This window comes from Pangasianodon hypophthalmus, chromosome 8 (assembly GCF_027358585.1).
Source record: "Pangasianodon hypophthalmus isolate fPanHyp1 chromosome 8, fPanHyp1.pri, whole genome shotgun sequence".
NCBI lineage: Eukaryota > Metazoa > Chordata > Actinopteri > Siluriformes > Pangasiidae > Pangasianodon > Pangasianodon hypophthalmus.
This window is the reverse complement of record NC_069717.1, coordinates 5,600,217-5,622,691: the sequence shown is the minus strand read 5'-3', so window position 1 is coordinate 5,622,691 and position 22,475 is coordinate 5,600,217. Positions and strand designations below refer to the sequence as shown.

At 40.0% G+C, this 22,475-nt stretch overlaps 1 protein-coding gene across 2 annotated transcripts in view; it reads right to left on the bottom strand.

The window, feature by feature from the left end:
- The window catches only part of tbc1d22b (TBC1 domain family, member 22B), a 61,565-nt gene that overhangs the window by 12,937 nt on the left and 26,153 nt on the right, over positions 1–22,475 (bottom strand). For both annotated transcript variants that reach the window (XM_026927944.3, XM_026927945.3), the window contains 4 exons: positions 22,280–22,394; positions 10,528–10,634; positions 7,326–7,401; positions 1,910–2,037 (listed from right to left, as the gene is read on the bottom strand). In XM_026927944.3, the coding sequence (XP_026783745.3) occupies positions 1,910–2,037; positions 7,326–7,401; positions 10,528–10,634; positions 22,280–22,394 (426 nt within the window). The remainder of the gene's footprint in view (positions 1–1,909; positions 2,038–7,325; positions 7,402–10,527; positions 10,635–22,279; positions 22,395–22,475) is intronic.

Genomic DNA, 22,475 nt, shown 5'->3' with positions numbered 1-22,475 from the left:
TCATCTAAACTCCAGTGTCTTCTGATTATATAGTTTGCTTCTGTTTTTATTTACTCATATTTGTTTTTCTTGTACAAAAGATTTTTTCATGTCGTTTTATTTACATTCCTACTTGCTTTTCTTCTGCATACTCTGTTTTTATGATTTCTCCAGTTCTTATTTACTCTTTTCCTTGCTTTAAATTTCCATGCTTTATTTTATGATTTATTCTCTTTCTACTCATATACTTGTTTTTCTTTCCTAAACTCTAATTTCGATGATTTCTTCTGTTCTTATTTACTATCAATCTTGCTTTTCCTCATATTGTTTCTTAATGAATTATTTTTTGTATATTATTAGAATTGCTTCTCATTTTAGGTCCCTACTTAATCCTTATTCCATCAGTTTTCTTTGTGAGGCACTTAGAGTGGGATTTTATGTATGAAAGATGCTAAACATCTTCAAATAAAGACTATTGTTACTACATTTTTTTTTTCATCGCTCAGTTTTTGCTTTTGTTTAAACTGACCTTGAAAACCTGCAACAGTCAAATTCTTGTGTACGTGTGAAAAAAAGTAATTGGCAAGGCACAATTCCAAATCTGAGTGTAAAGCGAATCTGTTCAGAGCACTGAGATCATAACCAAGGTGCAGCCTACACACTTTTATTTCGGAGTCTGCTTGCTCAGAGCTTGCTCAGAGATAGACTGGAGGTGGAGAAAACTGGCAGTACAAGATGGTACCAATCTGTTCACTTGAACCAAACAATGACCTTCACCACAATTTTGTCTGCACCATAAAAGCAAATGCTTATTTATATAAATTGTGGAGAATCCTGCTGATTTTTCCATCCACCATAAAAATAGCAAAACCACCTCTTTTGCTATTTTTAAAAAGCGCATATTCAGTGATCCAGTTTGAACACAGCATGATTGTATATTGCAGGATAAAGTGGGATGCCATTAAGAAGGTTGTGCAACATTTCCAGACAGCTTGTTGTTATGGAGAAAGTTTCAAAACTTTAAAACCTAGGAAAAAAAATTCAACTCTGGTTTCAATTCTGAAATTGGGTTTGATGGATGACAAAAGGATTGTATATGTGCAACCACAGATTTTTACCAAAAGGAAACAGGATGTTTATTAATTGTAAATATTCAATAGAGATGCCAATAATTTTGCCACATATTCTGAGAAAAAAATACAATTATTTTAAAAGCATTTTTATTAATTGAAATGTAAGCAGTGTCTCTAGTTCTGTGAGTGGAAAATATGAATAATTGTGTGTAATCAATTTTATACAATTATGTTTTGCCAGAAGGTTGTGAGTTCAGATCCTAGCACCCAAGCTGCCACTGTCGGGCCTTATCAGGGCCTTATGTGCTCTGACAATTTGGAAGATGTGAAGAAAAGAATATCACTGATCTGTATTTGTATATGTGAAAAAGACTTTCTTTCCTCTTAAAGGGTGCCAATAATTCTGGACTGAACTGATATGAAGATTTTCATTGCTGTGAACACTCTGGAGCAACCTTGTAATTTTTTATTTTTTTTTTTTTGAAGCCCTGATATTTCACTCTGTGTGTGTAATTGTGAAACAGGGGAAATAGTATATTTATTCTAAATATTTGTTTGGGGTGCCAATAATTTTGTTACTTTTTGTTAGTATTTTTTTTTTTTTAAGGAAGAAATACAATTATTTAAAAAGGGGGTCTTTGGGTGAAAAACATGAATCCTTATGTGTAGCAGAAAATTCTTCCTCATGAAGGGTGCCAATAATTCTGCAGTGGACTTCAAGTGTCTATATGAAGATTTGTGTTGCTGCTGACATGCAACCTTGGGATTTTTTTCAAGTATTTGCAGCCCTGACCTTTCACTGTGTGTGTGTTTGTGTGTGTGTGTGTGTGTGTGTGTGTGTGTGTGTGTGTGTGTACCTGGTACGTGTCCCACAGGCGGATTGTGCAGCGCAGCGGCAGCTCCCTCATCAGCAGGTTGTTCATCCAGCGGAAGGCGAACTGCAGGTACTCCACCTCACACTTCTGGAAGTGCAGGTGCACGTCCTCTGGGTCAGGATGAAAAAGAGGATATGTTACACAGATTGCCATTTTCACTTCGTTTAAAATGAAAAAAAAACCCATCTTGTGCTGATCTCTAGTCGTCTCAGAGCTTGACGTTTATATGGAAGTAAAATAAGCAACCTACTGGTTTCTTAGTCATGAAGGCCACCGAATTGGGCCCACACCTGTCCCGCCGAATTTAGATTACAGCCTCCACCGAGTTCCACATAATTACATTCGATTGGAAATGAAGAGAGAGGTGGAAGGCGAGAGGCTCGGAGCACTGAGAATAGGGATGTTTAATATATAAAGCATCCATTCAGCAGGGAAAAGGAAGAATAAGGATAGCGTTAAGAAGGAGGCTCTATCGACTGCGCTCGTGATGGATTTCGACAGAATCCTGCCGCAGCTCGCCGAGAGGAGAATGAGCGAACGCGTATCTATCAGAATGATAATGGACACTTTAACAGAGTCAAAGCAATAGAGGGGGAAAAAATCTGAATTTCAAAATACTCTCGCTGTTGAATGTTCTTGATACGTTCCGTAAATTTTGCCTCACATGGGATACAAACCAGTCAGCTGTGTACTGCATGCGCAAAGCAATAACACTTTTAATCTGAACTATATATTCTCTTTAAGATTCAATTTCTAGCACAGCCTCACATTTTCCCTTTATATTCTGGCAAGTCGATTCTCTGTTCTTTCTTCTCCATTTTTCTTGTTCGCACAATATCCCTATGTGCTAATTATAGGATGTATGAAGGAACTGATTACTCTTGTGACACCTTTGAGTCTCCCACACAGAAGGTTATCAGAAGGTTGCTAGTCTCAATCTTATGCTAGCCATACAAATTTCCCTAGTTCTGGCCCCAGTCTCCTGTACAACATTACCTTTTGCTAGTTTCAGTCTTATGCTAGTCTCACAAATTCCCACAATGCTAGCATCAGCCTCCTGTTATTCACAGGACTGCCTTTTTTGGTAATCACAGTCCTATGCTAGTCTCAATCTCCTGTTACTCTCACAACTTATCCCTTTGCTAGTTTTGGCCTCAGTCTTATGCTTACACTAAGTTGCATATAGTAACTATTGAAGGCAAGTGCAAACAATAACAACAGCAGAAGGCAGGATTGGTGAAACGTTCTGCAAGTGAGTGCTGCATTGGTCAAGAGTGTCTGCAGGAGCAACTGGGATTGGTCAGAAATCCTTTGGGAGCAGGTAGGAGTAGGATTTTAAAAAACGCAGGCGTGCAGGTGAGTCCCATGTCCCAGTCTTATGACTTTCCCTTTGCTAGCCTTAAGGCCTTGGCATACTTAATGTGCAGACGACGCCTATAAGGGTTGAATAAAGAGAAAAAACTTGGCCAGTTTACAATCTCAGTACTGCAGGTGGCGCTATTAAAATTTCCTAACAATTTCCGTGAATATAGGAAGAAAACTGCCTGCTGTAATGTGCCAACAGAATAAACTATGGTGATGCAGTTGTTGTTGGAATTACGCAAACAAATGATAGAGCTTGAGGTAAGGTAACTGTTTATTTTGTCCCTCTTTTATAAAGACAAAGGACAGGAGAAATAAAATGCAGGTGGTACATGAAACCATTAAATAAATCAGTTGTTGCGGATTGTGAGTTTAGTAAGTTAGTGAAACCTATGCGATTATTGGAATAATGCAATGCTTGTCTTAGGACCTTCTCCATTGCTAGTCTCGATCTCCTGTTAATTGAATGACTTGTTTTTTCTGCATGCTAGTGGTACATCTCTTCCTATCCGTCGTCTCAGACTTATACTTATCATGAGTTTTCCCTTTGTTAGTCTCCTTGTGACTTTATTTTGCTAGTATTACATCTGTTGCCTCAGACTAGTCTGCTAGTCTTTAGCTAGTCTTAACTTCATGCTAGTTCCTTTGCTATTCTCAGTATTACTACTCTACAATTAATTCCAGTACTGTTAGGCCATAGAGCACGACTGACCCTTGTTTGATCCATGGGCACCATCATCGGCTGCACTCTGATCCGAATTTTCGTCTATGCTATACACACAATCCTTGTTGTCATAAACTAAACATGACCCCAAAGATTGTGTGCAGAAACTGAAATTTTCAACTGGTGAGTTTCTGGAAACAAACACAGATGAGAAGAGTCGTCAGCTTTGCTAGACAGCGGTAGTTGAGTGCTTAAGATTCTGTGCTAGTAATCAAAAGGTTGTGAGTACAAATTCTCAGAATGCCAGAAAGCCATGGCTGGGCCTGTAAATAAACCACTTACACTGCTTCACTTGTAGGATCTCTTTGGATAAACCCTTCTACTAAATGCATAAAATGTGAATGCATTAGAAAGAGAAAAACACTACACCATGTAGCGCCTTGGCCTTGCAGGACAAAAGCCTTGCATCAAAGGATCTCGCTGCTGAAAGGGCGAGAGCCAGAAGTGCTGACTAAAGCCAAATGAACGCACCATTATAGTCATGGCCTGTTATTTTTCACTTCCTTTGTCAAAGTTTCAGATTTGATAATGAGCCCTTTATATTCATAAAGATATGAAAGGCAGGAGCTGACCTTAGGTTAGCACTTACGCTAGAATAACTGCATGCTATACAAATGAAGAGATATGTGAAGCAATAGAAAAAAGGGGAGATAATAGTTGGTAATTGTTCTAAAGGATCAGTTAATTGCTGCAGAACCGATGTTCTGAACTGATTTTAATGATATTTTTAAAAAGGTTCATTCTGTGCACTTTTAAAACTACTGGTGAAGTAAAAAAAAAAAATCATAAAATACAATAATAATGTGTGCAAGCCTCTTTTCTGTTTGCCACATTAAAGCAATCTGAAGTAAAAAAGCTTTTCAAATGTCACTGCACTTTCTTGGAGCCTGTCTGACTCGTATGTTCTTTAAAAACAGTGACTTTGAAATAATAAGAGCAGTAATTTGCTCTTATGTTAGCTCTAACAGCTGTTCCTTTCCTTAGCTATGTGCTACAGCGATATACTGTATGTACTGTATAATAAACTGATACTGAGCTGAAGTTGTTGCAGAAGCTCTGGAGGACGTGATCTTATATTTTACTTGTTCACCATGATCCAGGGAATTTTCTTCACAGTAGTCTTGTTTTACTAATCAACACAAATTCACTTGGACAGTATCAGGCAGTGAATATATAAAATAATGCTAAACACATTGGTTGCATCTTAAAAAGACTTGTACCTTTTGCTAATACAGAACAAAACTCAGTGCATGGCAGCATACATTTTCATTTCATCTTGTTAGCTCTGTTAGCATTGCCTGAGTGAATTTTGTTTTATTCGTCTCATCACTTTGTTTGCTAGTTTAAACTATGCTAGTTTAACAGTCTCAGTCTCATCTTATTGCTTCTCCTTTGCTAATCTCAATGCACCCAGATTTGCTAGCCTTTGCCTTAATTCCAGTCATATTAACCCTCTCTTTTGTTCATGTCTGTCTTAATACTAGTCTAACGCTAGTCTCTCTTTTCTAGTGACAGTCATAAACAAAATTTGGAACTACTCCTTTACTATCTTATGACTATCTCAGTCTTATGCTAGTCATGATTTATCCCATGCTAATCTCATTCTTATGCTAGTCATGACTTATCCCATGCTAATCTCAGTCTTATGCTAGTCATGACCTTTCTCGTGCTAATCTCAGTCTTATGCTAGTCATGACTTTTCCCATGCTAATCTCAGTCTTATGTTAGACTGATCAATCCACCCTTTAATAGTTTCCCTTTACTAGCGACTATCATGCTAGTCTTATGATCTATCTCTTTACTAATGACAGTCATATGCAAAGTTTATGAAGGTCAATTTATACCTGACATGTTTCTAAAGCATTTTTTTTCTGTGTGTGTAATTTAGGCGTCACTTATGCCAGTTATGCTTCTATTTTAAAAAGCATTTCAATCCACACCAGCTATGTTACAGGCACTTTAGAAGCAATTATTCTGCATCATGCTGTGCTTGGTTTACGCACCATTTCATTTTTTGACACAGGAATAAGTGAAGAGTAAACTTCATAGAAATCCATTGAAATTACACAATTATACTTTATATGCTGAGAAGTATATCTAAAATCACAATCTACAAACATGTCACGAGCGTGCAACCTGGGGCTTCATAGCTGTGTGGTGATAGGGTAACGATACTGGATAATCCAAAAAAAAAAAAAATATATATATTTATATATATATATATATATATATATATATATATATATATATATATATATATATATATATATATATATATATATAATACAATTATTGCTCATTGTCACGCTGTCTCATGCCACATTTGAGATGTATTATAATTACATAATTATGCAATACAAAAATAACAGCTAGGCCCATCTGTTATTCTAACTCATGCTAGTTTTAAATATTTCTCATTTTACGTTAGCCTCATCTCTCCCCTTTCTTTGCTAGTCTCACTATTTATGCTATTTTTAAGATCTATTTATGCGATTTTAAAATCTGCTCTGATACATTTTATTTTAGAATCTTCATCTCTTCTCCATTTGCTAGTCTCACATTTATGCTAGTTTAAAAAAAACTTTCATTTTTGCTAATCCCAAAACACTTCCCTTTGCTAGTCTCATTTTATTTTACACTCACCTCTCCTCTCTTTGTTAGTCTCACTTTAAGGCTAGTATTATTACATTCTGCTTTGCTAGACTCAAAACACTTCTCCCCTCCCTTTGCCAGTCTCACTTTTATGCTAGTTTTAAGGATTTTCTGCTTCGCTTGTCTCAAGACTCTTTCTTTGCTAGCTTTATTTTATGCTACTCTCATTTTATGCTAGTTTTATTAGTTTCTGCTTTGCTCATCTCAAAAAGCTTCACCTTTGCTTGTCTTATTATATGTTAGCCTCATCTCTCCAGCCTTTGCTAGTCTCACTTTTATGCTAGTTTTTTTTTACTTTCTGCATTGCTATTCTCAAAACGCTAAACTCTGCTAGTCACATTTTATTCTATCAACATCTCTCCATCCTTTGCTAGTCTCAGTCTTATGCTAAACTTTATTTCCCTTTGTTAATGACAGTCACGTGTTTTTTTTCTCCCTCTTTCAAGCCTCATGGCAAGTTTGTGTACAGGAGTATTACCCTTTCTAAATTGGAAAACATCCCAGTGAACTACAGACTAGTGAGTATTTAGCAAAAAGACTCACACAACGTAAGACTGTCTGAGATTCTGGATGCCAAGACTATAACTTCATTATTAGCCACTTTAGTAGCATTTAGTTGAAACACCCCTAGTAAAAGTGTTATAAAGATGGCGGCCTCACCGTCAATCCTGCTGATGAGCTCCTCCAGAGCCTTCACTTTTTTCTGAATACCAGGCTGAGCAAATGTGTAATTATCCTGTAAGATCAAAACACATACATTAATAATACATCTCCAAATAGCTTTCTGCTAGTGCTGCTTTTAATGGCACTCTGCTGTGTAGGACTGATCTTAATTAATTGGATATATTCTGGGGATTTTTCTTCTTTACACTATTTCTCTTCATTGTTTTCTCACTCAAGATGTTTATATTTCTCTAAAGTCTGAAATAGTGATCCAGAAAATATTGGCATCGCTGGTTTATAGCAGTTCTTAAATGCAAATTTAATGTGTATTCAATTAGCCTGACCTTTTATTATTTTTGTAGTCATTTTTATAGATTATTGTTACTGTCCTTCACTTCTTACTCACTCTCTTAATCACTTCCTCACCCATCAAACCACCCACTCCCTCACTGACCCATCCACCCACCCACACCCTCACTCACCCATCCACCCACCCACACCATCACTCACCCACTCCCTCCCTCACTGACCCATCCACCCACCCACACCTTCACTCACCCATCCACCCACCCACACCATCACTCACCCACTCCCTCACTCACTGACCCATCCACCCACCCACACCTTCACTCACCCATCCACCCACCCACACCATCACTCACCCACTCCCTCACTCACTGACCCATCCACCCACCCACACCTTCACTCACCCATCCACCCACCCACACCATCACTCACCCACTCCCTCCCTCACTGACCCATCCACCCACCCACACCCTCACTCACCCATCCACCCACCCACACCATCACTCACCCACTCCCACACTCACTCCCTCACCCACCCACACCCTCCCTCACTGACCCATCCACCCACCCACACCCTCACTCACCCATCCACCCACCCACACCCTCACTCACCCACTCCCTCACTCACAACCCTCACCCACCCACACCCTCCCTCACTGACCCATCCACCCACCCACACCCTCACTCACCCATCCACCCACCCACACCCTCACTCACTCACTCCCTCACTCACAACCCTCACCCACCCACCCACACCCTCACTCACCCATCCACCCACCCACACCTTCACTCACCCACTCCCACACTCACTCCCTCACCCACCCACCCCCTCCCTCACTGACCCATCCACCCACCCACACCTTCACTCACCCACTCCCACACTCACTCTCTCACCCACCCACCCCCTCCCTCACTGACCCATCCACCCACCCACACCCTCACTCACCCACTCCCTCACTCACTCACTCCCTCACCCACCCACACCCTCACCCACCCACACCCTCACTGACCCATCCACCCACCCACACCTTCACTCACCCACTCCCACACTCACTCCCTCACCCACCCACCCACTCACTTCCTCACCCACCCACCCCCTCCCTCACTGACCCATCCACCCACCCACACCCTCACTCACCCATCCACCCACCCCCTCACTCACCCACTCCCTCACCCACTCCCTCACCCACTCCCTCACCCACTCCCTCACTCACCCACCCACACTCACCCACTCCCTCACTGACCCATCCACCTACTCACTCCCTCAGCCACCCACCCACACCCTCACTCACCCATCCACCCACCCACACCCTCACTCACCCACTCCCTCACTGACCCATCCACCCACCCACACCCTCACTCACCCACTCCCACACTCCCTCACTCACCCATCCACCCACCCCCTCCCTCCCTCACTGACCCATCCACCTACTCACTCCCTCCCTCACTGACCCATCCACCTACTCACTCCCTCACCCACCCACCCCCTCCCTCACTCACCCATCCACCCACCCACACCCTCACTCACCCATCCACCCACCCACACCCTCACTCACTCCCTCACCCACCCACCCCCTCCCTCACTGACCCATCCTTACTCACCCACCGCCTCACTGACCCATTCACCCACTCACTCACTCCCTCACTCACCCACCCCCTCCCTCACTGACCAATCCACCTACTCACTCCCTTACTCAGCCACCGCCTCACTGACCCATTCACCCACTCACTCACTGACCGATTCATTCATTCACTCACTCCCTCACCCATTCATTCATCCTCCCACTCACGCACCCACTCATTAACTCTCTCACCTACTCACTCCCATTGTATTATTGCCTGTATAACATCTAAATGGAAATCTTACTTTTCAACATTTGTCTGCATTCTTCCTGAAAGCTTACATGACCAGATATGCAATCTGACTGTTTTTGCCAGGAGACATTTTGCAGGTCAATACCAGATAAACAGTCAAATCCTTAACACTGGCATTGCCCCCTCTTTGTAAAAACACTAATCTTTCGGTTCTGAATGAGCTGAGACATTAACGACACAGGATGGAGATTATGAGCGATTGTGTTTCTAGGTTTTTTGGCCATAGGGGCTGTGGCTGGTCAGAGATCCTGGATAAATGGATGGAGGAACAGAGAGGATGAGTAAGTTATACTGCTTAGTGTACAAACTGTGGTTCAAAATAAGTAAATCCAGCATTGGCAGATAACAGAGGACCGGCGTATACTAGTTTCAGCTAGCTAGTATTATATCAGTGTTAAGTTTTCTTCATGGGAAAAAAAGGCATTTTTAAGGAACTTTCTATTAACAAAGTCAGCAAAATGGACTACTGTGCAATTCCATAATATTAGGTAGCCTTAGTGCCAAGATATTTTAGCTATGCCTGACCAGAGGCACCAAAAAAAATCCTAGAAGGAAGAGAAGAAAAACAGAAAATGATCACAAACTCCTACAGTATGTTGGTGGATGAGGCTTTTTTTTTTTTTTTCAGAGGTAAAATTGATAAAAATGTGAGACAAAAGTCCAGTGTAGCTGCTACCTAATAGTAAGTAGGTCCTCCATTATTTTACTGACCAAAGAGACAACAATCCCACCCACTGGTTTTCCATTAGCTCACAATACTGAGAATCGTGAAGTCTAAAGCAAAAATTTCACCTTCGGTGAACAGTCTTTTCGGTCAGGTGAATTTTATTCATACTTGGTCAGACTGCTGCTTTAGCTGAGAAAACAGAAATAGTTTTCAGGTGCCTACCTGGCTGTACCAAGAGGTCAAAAATCGTAAAAATGCAACCATAATATGTTGGCACCCATGTATTCAACTTCTAATGCAAAAAAAGGACTTCCCAGCAACAAAAAGGAAACATACAGAACATACACACACCTGTATTCCATCCAGCAGCTTGCTCATACACCAGAAACTGTCAGCTTCGATGTTGCGTTGTGTTTCCAAAGGCAGAGCAGCCATTTCAAAGTTCTCCATGTCCTCCTCTGTAAAACACACACACACCCACAGTCGTTGAACAGATGACAGATACACACCTACCTCATGTGTTTTAGCTAGTTAGCGTTTCCTCAGGGTACGTGTTCATGCTCTTGTGCTCAGGTGACATGGGGCTGTCAAAATGCTAACAAACACTGCTGGGGTCTCTGTTTCCCCTTTGTTCCTCTCTCTCTCTTTCTCTGCTCTCTTCTAACAGCAGTTACCATTCCTCACTCTTTAAACAGTGAGTGCTAAATGGTCCTGTTACACACATTATGCCCCCCGAGATTCCCCCATGCCCCCAGGACACTCCATTCACCACAGGAAATAACATAACACACACACACGCACACACACACACACACACACACACTCTCTCTCTCTCTCCCCATTTAGCTCACTTTCTCTCCCTCCAATTTCCTCATTTTCTAACTTCAAGTAGAGATACACAGCAAAAATATAATATCTTAGCAAGGCATTATTGTATGTGAATGTAACCAATATTTCTTACAATGCAATTATTATTAAATACTAAGTTAATTTAGCCTATCTTTAGACTTATTTGCTAAGTAAGGAACAAAACACGACAGTGTGCCATTACAAGTTATTCGTCTCATAACACAGCAATTTGCCATCCATTAATCATTTTTATTAATTAAAGAACAACACAAGAACAACACATACTTTTTATTCATTTATAGTTAATGTTGTGATTAGCAGTTATACCAATTATAAACAGTTGTTCCCTCATCAGCCTCTCTTTTTTTCTCTCTCTTGAGATATATATATATATATATATATATATATATATATATATATGTGTGTGTGTGTGTGTGTGTGTGTGTGTATATATATATATATATAAAATGTGTGTGTGTGTGTGTGTGTGTGTGCATATTCAACTTCTAATGCAAAAAAAAGGACTTCCCAGCAACAAAAAGGAAACATACAGAACATACACACACCTGTATTCCATCCAGCAGCATGAAGATACACCGATCAGCCATAACATTATGACCACTGACAGGTGAAATGAATAATATTGATTATTTGATTACAATAGCACCTGTCAAGGGTTGAGCTACATTAGGCAGCAAGTGACCAGTCGGTTCTCGAAGTTGATGTGTTGGAAACAGGAAAAATGGGCAAGGGTAAGGATTAGAGAGACAACGGTCAAATTGTGATGGCTAGATGACTGGGTCAGAGCATCTTTAAAACGGCAGGACTTGTGGGGTGTTCCTGGTATGCAGCGGTTAGTACCTACCAAAAGTGGTCCAAGGAAGGACAACCGGCGAATTAGCGACAGGGTCATGGGCGCCCAAGGCTCACTGATGCGCGTGGGGAGTGAAGGCTAGTCTGTCTGGTCCGATCCCACAGAAGAGCTTTTGTGGCATAAATTGCTGAAAAGTTAAAGCTGGCTATGATAGAAAGGTGTCAGAACACACAGTGCATCGCAGCTTGCTGCGTATGGGGCCGTGTAGCCACAGACCTGTCAGAGTGCCCATGCTGACCTCTGTCCACTGCCAAAAGTGCCTACAATGGACAGGTGAGTATCAGAACTGGACGACGAAGTAATGGAAGAAGGTGGCCTGGTCCAATAAATCACATTTTCTTTTACATCATGTGGATTGCCGGGTGCGTGTGCATCGTTTACCTGGGGAAGAGATGGCACCAGCATGCACTATGGGAAGAACGCAAGCTTGCGGAGGCAGTGTGATGCTCTGGGCAATGTTCTGCTGGGAAACTTTGGTTCCTGGCATTCATATGGATGCTATTTTGACACATACCACCTACCTAAACATTGCTGCAGTCCAGGTACACCCCTTCATGGCAACGGTATTCCCTAATGGAAGTGACCTCTTTTGGCAGGATAATGCGCCTGCCACACTGCAAAAATTTTTCAGGAATGGTTTGAGGAACATGACAAAGAGTTCAAGGTGTTGACTTGGCCTCCAAATTCCCCAGATCTCAATCCAATCAAACATCTGTGGGGTGTGTTGGCCATCAAGTTCGATCCATGGAGGCCCCACCTCGCAACTTACAGGACTTAAAGGATCTGCTGTTAACGTCTTTGTGCCAGATACCACAGCACACCTTCAAGGATCTAGTGGAGTCCATGCCTCAATGGGTCAGGGCTGTTTTGGCAGCAAAAGGGGGACCAACACAATATTAGGCAGGTGAACATAATGTTATGGCTGATCGGTGTATATTTTCCCCAGAGAAATTATCATACTTTTCAGACAAATTATTCACACTAGAGTGTAGGAGACATTCCCATTACTGATTCTGTCTGCTCTAAGAAGAAAAATCAATATATACAACAAAGTATGCGAAGTGTAAGTTGCATTATTGTAGCAGGCACTTTTATTTTACATAATGTATGCGCTACCTCTAAAATGGCACTTCAGAGACCTGTCTAGTTTAGTTTTTGTCCTGTTTCGTTAGTGCTGCGTTACCTCCTGAGCATAGACCTGTCAGAACAAATGCTTTTTATATTTTCATAAAATTTATGCATTCAAAGACAAAATTTAAAATCTACATTTAAAAATGTATGAAAGCTCATGTTCCACTTTGAGCCTAGCATTAGCCTAACAAAGCATACTTTTCGTAAACTTTTTGGCTAAACAACTTTCATATAGGAGAAGGGCTCTGGATTCTCTTATTTTAAATTATGCAGCATTTTTATTGGAAAAATCAAGTTTATTTTATCTTATTTATTTATTTATTTTTTTAACCAAGTTTAGAGTTGTTTTTGCTTATATAAGACAGAATAAAAGAGGAAGCATGACACAAAGAGGAGAAATTCATTTAAACGAAGGCAGATGGAAAATAAGAAACAATGAATTAAGGGTCAGGGGTTCAATTTCAAGTGTTGTTCAAGTGGCTGTTTTTTGCTTCAGATGGACGCTGTAAATGAACGAGGGCTTGTAAACCGTTGATCAGTGCTTTCTAGCCTTGTGTGTGTATACGTGTGTGTGCGCGAGTGAGTGCATGAGAGAGAGAAGAGAGAGAGAGAGAGCAAGCCACAGGTTGAAGCGGTGAACAGATGTGAAGCCGTTCCAGATGCCCTCTCTAACCCTGAGAGAGTTTTGCATTGCAGTTACAGCATCTGGGAACGGCAGGAGAAGCTGAACAGGTGTTTAAACAGAACTGAGGGGAAAAAAGGCAAACGGTTATGGAGGAAGACATATTGGTCTCTGTGTCACAGGGATATCACAGGGCTTTAGGCTAAGAGTATCAGGGCTATCCTCCCACTCATCTCCAGAACACCCTGCTGAGCTTCACTGGACACACACACACACACACACACACACACACAAACACACAAACACACAAACACACCAAGCCGCTTTGCACCATACAGAGGAAATCCTGTTTGAGGATACAAAATGAGGTTTTATTACCCACAAAACCGTAAGCATCTTAAAGGAATGGAGTCAATGTGCCATGTTCCACTTATCCTATCACGAACCACAGTCGCACACACACTTGAGGTGAATCTGCAATGCAAATGCTTCCAGTCAGGAAATATTACATGTGAATTAACTTGGTGAGTCCAGGCTCATATAACTTACTCTTACAACTGCACAAAATAATCTGCTTTAACGTGAGTTACTGAATAATAAGCAGGAAGGGGGTTTAAATATATTGTATGATTTATTTAGTTGTGCACTAGACCTGTGAGGCTAAAGTAGCTGAAGTCTACAGTGCACCAAATTTGCTTTTTTTCCCCCCTCATCCATCGTACAGAACTTTCCATTTTAACCAAAATATCAATCTACAGCAACTTGATGAGTCAAGCAATTGATGTCTGTCTAAACATCCATCTGTCCTGCTGCTTAAAACAGTGAAGCATAAACTCCACAGAGCGGCATTCACACTTTCTATATGTACAGAATAATAATCACCAGTGGGATGGGGTGATGCAGCTAACATGAAAAGGAGTCACTGTTGAAGAGAAGTTTTGCTCATTTTTACAGATTACAGTCAGAATGTCTTCTAAACCACAGGGACAACTTTGTGAGACATCATCAGGGAACTGAATGCAGTTTGAAGTATATAACTCTGGAAGGTTTATACTCGACACATGACTTTGCTTGCATGTGCAGAATCAATAGCAACACACTCACTTGCGTATATTACGTACGTCTGCAGGATTAAAAGTGACGTCTGCAAGGTCAGAGCAAAACATCCCTATCAGTCTGGTTTCCAGGTCTATGTAATGTTTATTGATTTAATGCACAGAGATGTTTTACACACTCATGAGCTCTGTTTCTCTTTAAGACGTTCTGCTGTTTGACGTGACTGTTGTCATGAGCTGCGTCTCAAATCAAAAACACTCACTGTACACTCAGAAGTATTTACTAATCTAGCAGATCCAAAAGACAGGTACTCAAAACAGACCTTTCAGTAGGTTTAAAGGCTACATGAGAAGTTTTTAAAATTCACACACTAACTTTAACAGGAAAACCACTTAGCATTAGTACTTAATAATGGTCTAGAATATTACATAAGTATGCAATTTGAGACACGACAATAGATTGTTTATTCAGTTGTGGACACGTTGTCACAGCCTCCACTATTTACATTGATTAATTTTTGAAGATGGGCACAAGCGACACTCCAAACGACCATAGGAAACACATGACAGCCATCTTGCATATGCGTACGCATAGTTAAAAGCAAGTATAACTGAGCCTTAAGACTGTGCATTACATGTTTGCTGCCCAACTGGCATTGCACCTCCATTTTGCATGTGGTGAGCCCACAAGATGGCTCCCTGTCACCGTAAGAGGATGATCCAGTCAACAGATGATCGCCTGCGAACACCACCTATAGACCTGGCTCCAGGGTGGGTCCCGGTAACCTAAACACGAGGAGGATACACTTTTTTCCTCTTAAATGTATTCACTAACGTATTCGCATGGAAGCATGACCTAACGAATCTCTCGTCAGACTTGTTCAGGATCTACTATTTGTAACGCAGCATTCATTTTACTGCAGCAGTAGGGGGTTGGGTTTCCCAGCAGCTTTTGCTGGAGAGACTTAATAAATAGCCTATTAGAAGCCGCTATTTGGTAAATTATACTTATAAGTTAAATCTCAGTGTGTATTGCTACATGTTTATGTTATGAAATGGATTACTAGCAAGAGACACAGCTGCACTTCCTATTGTCTTATGATGATGGAGTTGGTAGAATTATCTGATGAGCTTTGCCCTCCCGTCGTGCATTCTTATTTGTTCATTAAGGAACTCTTTTCTGTGGTGTTAGCATGCTTGAGTTGTCTTATTTTATAGAGCAACATGACAAATTCTAATTTTGTTAGGTGTTTCCTGTTCAGAATGTCTTTATTTGGCACTGAATGATTGAGCAGATTGTTGATATATTACTGTTTGCATGGCTATATTAGAGAGGGATGGTGCAAGGTTGTTGTTTTTTTTTTCTTCATTGGATTAATTCTATTATGTGAAATCAGTATTTTACACCACAAAGCTGTTGAATTCTCAATTCTGATTGGTCAGGTGGTGTTCTTCGCTCAGACAGTAGCTCTGCTGCAAGGCAAATCAGGTTTCTATTACTCCTTCTAATATGTTGTATAGTGTTTCTTAATTTAATAATAAATGGACTAAAAAAACAAGCTGTTAACAAACAAAGAAACTGATAAAATATGGTGAGGTTTTCACTGAGGAGGTGTTTATTTAACATTTATGGAAGGAGTCTCCAGTGTCAGTGCTTTGTCAGGACGTTTTTTCTACTACAGGAAAGTCTTCAACACAGAGGATTTTGTGCTTTCCAGTTTCTTAGTAACATGACAAGGTGTGTTTTTTCTTATAAACTTCAATAAAGAGGAAAAAAAAGATGCTGGTGAGGTAATAACCATTTAAATCTACTATAACCTAAGGGATAGCAGACACTACCTTGTTGTATAGATGTTCCACATGTAACAAGAAACTGAAATTTCAGCATTTCGTTCTTTAATTGTCTGCGAAATTGTTGGCAGATTGCTCTGGCATATGAGAAACAAAACATCAGACCACATCATCATTGACTTATTTTCCTATCCATGTGCAAATGTTTTTCCCCCTTGTATTTATATTTGAAATTTTCACAGGAGTTCTTTATTTCAAGCCAACAAATTAGATCAGTGTAAAGTGTGGCCTGCTCCTGATGAGGCAGCTTTTCATCTGAGATGCAGGACAGTGTTTAACTGTGCAGCATGCCACCACTACAAGATCTGTTGGTTAAAAAGTTAAAAAAAAAAAAAAAAAAAAAAAAAAAAAAGAAAGGCATGATTAGCACTAAATGACATCCGGAGTTAATGAGGCTGTGAATTTGAGTTTATAATCTTGTGAAATTCTGCTGTGTTAGACTAATTGGGTTTTTACATTATTTAGTTGCTAGATATCTAATTATTTGATTCATAACGAGTTTTTTTGCACATCTAGGTTTTCTGATATTTTGGATTGCATTTCTGTTTTTCTCTATTCCTCACACTCTCTCTCTCTCACACACACACACACGCCGTCTCTCAGATTCAAATGCTATGGCTTATCAATACCGACACTTTAAATCAAAAGGGCGTTGTGACTCCTGAGCCTGCTGGATCTCTTTTTAAAACACTTCACTTCCCACTATTGAACTAGCTCAGGAGAACTGATACTGCTTTCTCACACATACACACACAGAGAGACACCGACACACACCAATAGACACTGTCCTCTCTGAGGAGCTTCTCAGGGACGGCAGAAGCGAGTCATGCAGTCCTAGAAAGTCACTGAGCCGTGCAGCCCCCGAGTTCCTCAGAAGAACAATGATACAAAAGAGAGCAGGGTGGGGATTAAGCACGGCATGATCGGGGGCTCTGATTGGCAAAGAGCTCCAATCACACATTTAGAGTGGCCTCACTCGCTTTGGAAACCTTGAAGATCAATGAAGCTCATTCAACTTGAGCTTTTGGGCCAGTCTTACAACCTCACACACACACGCGCACACACACACACACACACACACACACACACACACACAAAAACACAAATCAGGACCATAAAGGCCCAAACAGAACAGAGAGCTGCATTAGGATGGAAAACCTACCTTTCAGTAATGAGTTTCAGGAAGAACTGAGAGAGAGAGAGATTAAGGAAAAGAGGTCTGAGAGAGCAAGAGTGTGTGTATGTGTACACGAGAAAGAGAGAAAGAAAGAGAGAGAAAGAAAGAAAGAAAATGACCAGAAATCGATCAGTGCTCCAGGTAATCTGAGGCTACGTCCCGATTTGTGTGGACCGGTGACATTGCAGGCTTGGCACACACGGGAAGAGATCAATGCGCTCCTTTTTGTTCTGCTGTAATCCTTAACTATCTAGAAGTAATTAACCTTCACAGCAGAGGAGAGGAAATAAATAGGCAGGGGAGGAAGGAAGTCCGCGGAGCTCCGGAGAATAGCAATGAGACAGACGAGGCTCCGACTTTCCCCTTCAGTGGCTGAACAGATCTCAGTCCAAGACACATGCACTGGAGATCTACTGGAAATGAGGTACAGAACCCTGGCACCAATATCTTAGAGATCGCAACTGCGTTAAATATTGATTTTTTTTTTTCCCCCTAATAAATAAATGAATCCTGAGCCAATATCTGGGCCACAGCACCAAAGTAAGACTCAAGTAACTTCAAAAGAACTTTAAGAGAATATTTGCAGTGGTGACAAATATAAGATTACTTCAATCTACCTCACATGGAATAAACATTTTCCATTTGCTTTTGCTCTACAGCAAGAAAAAAATACACTTCTCATAAACTATTAAGAAAATGGTATGATGGCAAGGTGTGCACTGCCAGTTACTGGCGAGCATCTGCTGTTCTTCAGTCACTGTGGGTTGAACTGACCTTTTCCCATTTTTTCCCTGCTTATGCTAATTCAACATTTAGATAATGTTAGCTTCAGATTAATGCAAAACCTGCATTGTTGAAGTGACCCCATTTTAAGCAGTGTGTATGAAAAAAGATTTAATCACACATAAAAAAAATGAAATGACCCCGGGTAAAAAAATGTAGCATGTAACCTTAAACCCACCAGTTAGGTCTCCCCTGTCATATGACAGCTACCAAACTGGGAAGCCAGCTAACCGCATCTTTTCGAACTGCTGCTCATGCTGCATCATGGGGAGGGCGTAACACACTCGGATGAAAGCACTTTCCAACCCCTTCTGCAAGCATGAGCTCAAATGCCCAACCCTTCATGCCCCCTTCCCCTGCACATTGCATATTACATACAGTTGAGGTCAAAAGTTTGCATCCCCCTTTCAGAATCTGCAAAATGTTAATTATTTTACCAAAATAAGAGGGATCATACAAAATGCATGTTATTGTTTATTTAGTGCTGACCTGAATAAGATATTTCACATAAAAGATGTTTACATATAGTCCACAAGAGAAAATAATAGTTGAATTTATAAAAATGATCCCGTTCAAAAGTTTACATCCACTTGATTCTTAATACTGTGTTGTTACCTGAATGATCCACAGCTGTGTTTTTTTTTTTTAGTGATAGTTGTTCATGAGTCCCTTGTTTGTCGTGAACAGTTAAACTGCCTGCTGTTCTTCAGAAAAATCCTTCAGGTCCCACAAATTCTTTGATGTATTTGAACCCTTTCCAACAGTGACTGTATGATTTTGAGATCCATCTTTTCACACTGAGGACAACTGAGGGACTCATATGCAACTGTTACAGAAGGTTCAAACGCTCACTGATGCTCCAGAAGGAAAAACCATGCATTAAGAGCCGGGGGGGTGAAAACTTTTTGAATTTGAAGATCAGGGTAAATTTAACTTATTTTGTCTTCTGGGAAACATGTAACTATCTTCTGTAGCCTCTGAAGGGCAGTACTAAATGAAAAAAAATATGATATTTAGGCAAAATAAGAAAAATGTACACATCTCCATTCTGTTCAAAAGTTTTCACCCCCTGGCTCTTAATGCATGGTTTTTCCTTCTGGAGCATCAGTGAGCATTTGAACCTTCTGTAATAGTTGCATATGAGTCCCTCAGTTGTCCTCAGTGTGAAAAGATGGATCTCAAAATCATACAGTCATTGTTGGAAAGGGTTCAAATATACAAAAAATGCTGGAAAACCAAAGAATTTGTGGGACCTGAAGGATTTTTCTGAAGAGCAGCAGGCAGTTTAACTGTTCAGGACAAACAAGGGACTCATGAACAACTATCACTAAACAAAAAAACACAGCTGTGGATCATTCGGGTAACAACACAGTATTAAGAATCAAGGGGATGTAAACTTTTGAACGGGGTCATTTTTATAAATTCAACTATTATTTTCTCTTGTGGACTATATGTAAACATCTTTTATGTGAAATATCTTATTCAGGTCAGCACTAAATAAACAATAACATGCATTTTGTATGATCCCTCTTATTTTGGTAAAATAATTAACATTTTGCAGATTCTGAAAGGGGGATGCAAACTTTTGACCTCAACTGTATATATATATATATATATATATATATGTATGCACACTGCAACCTGGTAGGCTGTTATGTTTTATAACACAGTAAAACCTGCCTGTCATAAATAAAATCATGTTTTATAAAAAGTCATATTTTCCACTAAGATTTTTCACTGAGCTTAAATTAATGAGGCAGAACCTTTTCTGTGACAATCTTCACACTCTGAAAGATATAATCGTTATATAATCCTTATAATCACTTAGAGTGAATTTAAGTGGGGTTTTCATCCACCTCTTTTTATCCAAATTTTGATTTGACACATGAGATAATCTGAAAAGAAACAGCAAAAATCCCAGATCCTAGTCTATAAATACTTTTAGAAAAGTAATTCATCTGGGCTGACAACTGTCCAAAATATTTTGGTACTAAATAGTACCAAAGATCATCTGCAGTGACTATAGTAAAGTATGATGGTGTACTGCTTTGGTATATGATTTAATATGGTAGTATGGCTATATTCTCTTAAATTTAAATTCTCTTTAAATTCTTCTTAAAGTTTTATATATATTTACCAGTATACTTCTCAGTAGTTGACAGAATTTTACTTGACTTTTTCAATATGTGCTAAAATATGTTAACTATTAGGATGGAAACACAACTTGCATGCAAATATGGTGAAAGGCATACGGTAGACTAGGAAGCCCCGAAAAGCACAAATCTATTGGACGGCATTTTTACTCTGAGTTCTGGCCACAGCAGAGCACAGGTTAGTGCTTTCCCAAGTCCAAGAGAGTTAATTTAATTCACAAAGTGCTTGATAATTAGATAATTAGCTGGGGGAACTCTTGTGCATCTCTGAAGGACTGGGCGTGAAGTACTATTGTACATTCTGAGTGCTTGAGCATCACAAAGTGTGATGTGTATAGGAATGCGCCCAGAAACCCATCACGAACAAGAACCAGTTTTAAATGAATCAAACCAGGAGCAATATCAAGGTCGTCTGATTACGATTTCTGCAATCAGCACTCGAGAAATTGGAATTCATGAACCCATAGGCTTATATTGCATATATACAGTATTTCTCTCCATCTCTCTGCATCCCAATGGGCAGGATTTCACAACAGGTTTACAAACACACCCTTACACTTTTACTTCAATGTTGCCATGATTAGTATTTGCCTACACATGAGGAACAGTAGTGAACACCATATCGAGAACGGTGGTCATCCACTGCAGGTCCTAAATGTTAACACTTCTGTAGAAAGAGTTCACTAGTCTATTAGTATTTCTTGTTCCACTGCGCTGTACCAAAGCAATTCTGTTTGGTCTGAGGGTGACTGTTTAATTGTCTAGAACTCTAATTGTTGCCGTAGTAAAGTTTTCTGTGAGGAGAGGCTTATTTATTGAGTCTCAGCTCTTTGTCCTAAGCAGATATAAACTTTTAAATCTTCAGACACAGGAAAGTCTTCAGACAGAGGGCTTCGTGGTTTTCCAGTAACATGACAAGCTGCATTTTTTTCATCTTATTAACTTCAAGAGAAAGTAAAAAGAGAGGGTGGTGAGAGAAAACTGTCTATAGCTGTTATAAGTGATGACAGCAACTGACTTGTTTTGTCAATGTTTAACAACATTAAAGATAACTGTAAATGGATAAAAATATGATGCTGTTCTTTAAATAAACTATATAATAATAAACCAATAAATAAACTGTAATCACTGGTATAAGACGAATAAAACTGCGTCACACCACCCCATGTTGAGTATTTTTCTTAAATAAGTAAGAGTAAGTAAGTCCTGAAGTGTTTCTTAAACACTGAGCAACTAGACGTTTTATAATTAAAAAAAAACAACCAAAAAAAACAAAACGATGTAGACTAATCGTAGAAAAAAATGTGAAGGATGTAACAATGGTGTCACTCTGTGATATGAAACTGCATAGCAACAGGTAGCTGATTGGATGTCAGCAATTTATGCCGTTATCTCGGTTATTTATTTATATAACAGCTGTCTGATATTCCCTCCTGCTCTGTTATATTCTGGTAAACATCGAAATGAAAAACAATTGAAGCCACTGTTGTACCGGCTTTTTGCTGGTATATTTTGTCTGCTTTATAACTTGTTTTGCTCTACACACACACACACACACACACACACACACACACACACACACACACCTTTCAGAGTACTGGAACTTACCCACAAACTCAGAGAGGAAGACGACAAAGAAGGGAGTGACGAGGTCATTGATGCCCTGCACATAGCCGCTGGCTGGATGTCGGATCGCCCAGATAAACAGAATCCTCTCAAACACCTACCACACAGAAAAAAGAAAAATACTCTGTTTGATATTATATTTTTATATACTTCTATTTCTAAGTGCAAAGGTTAACAT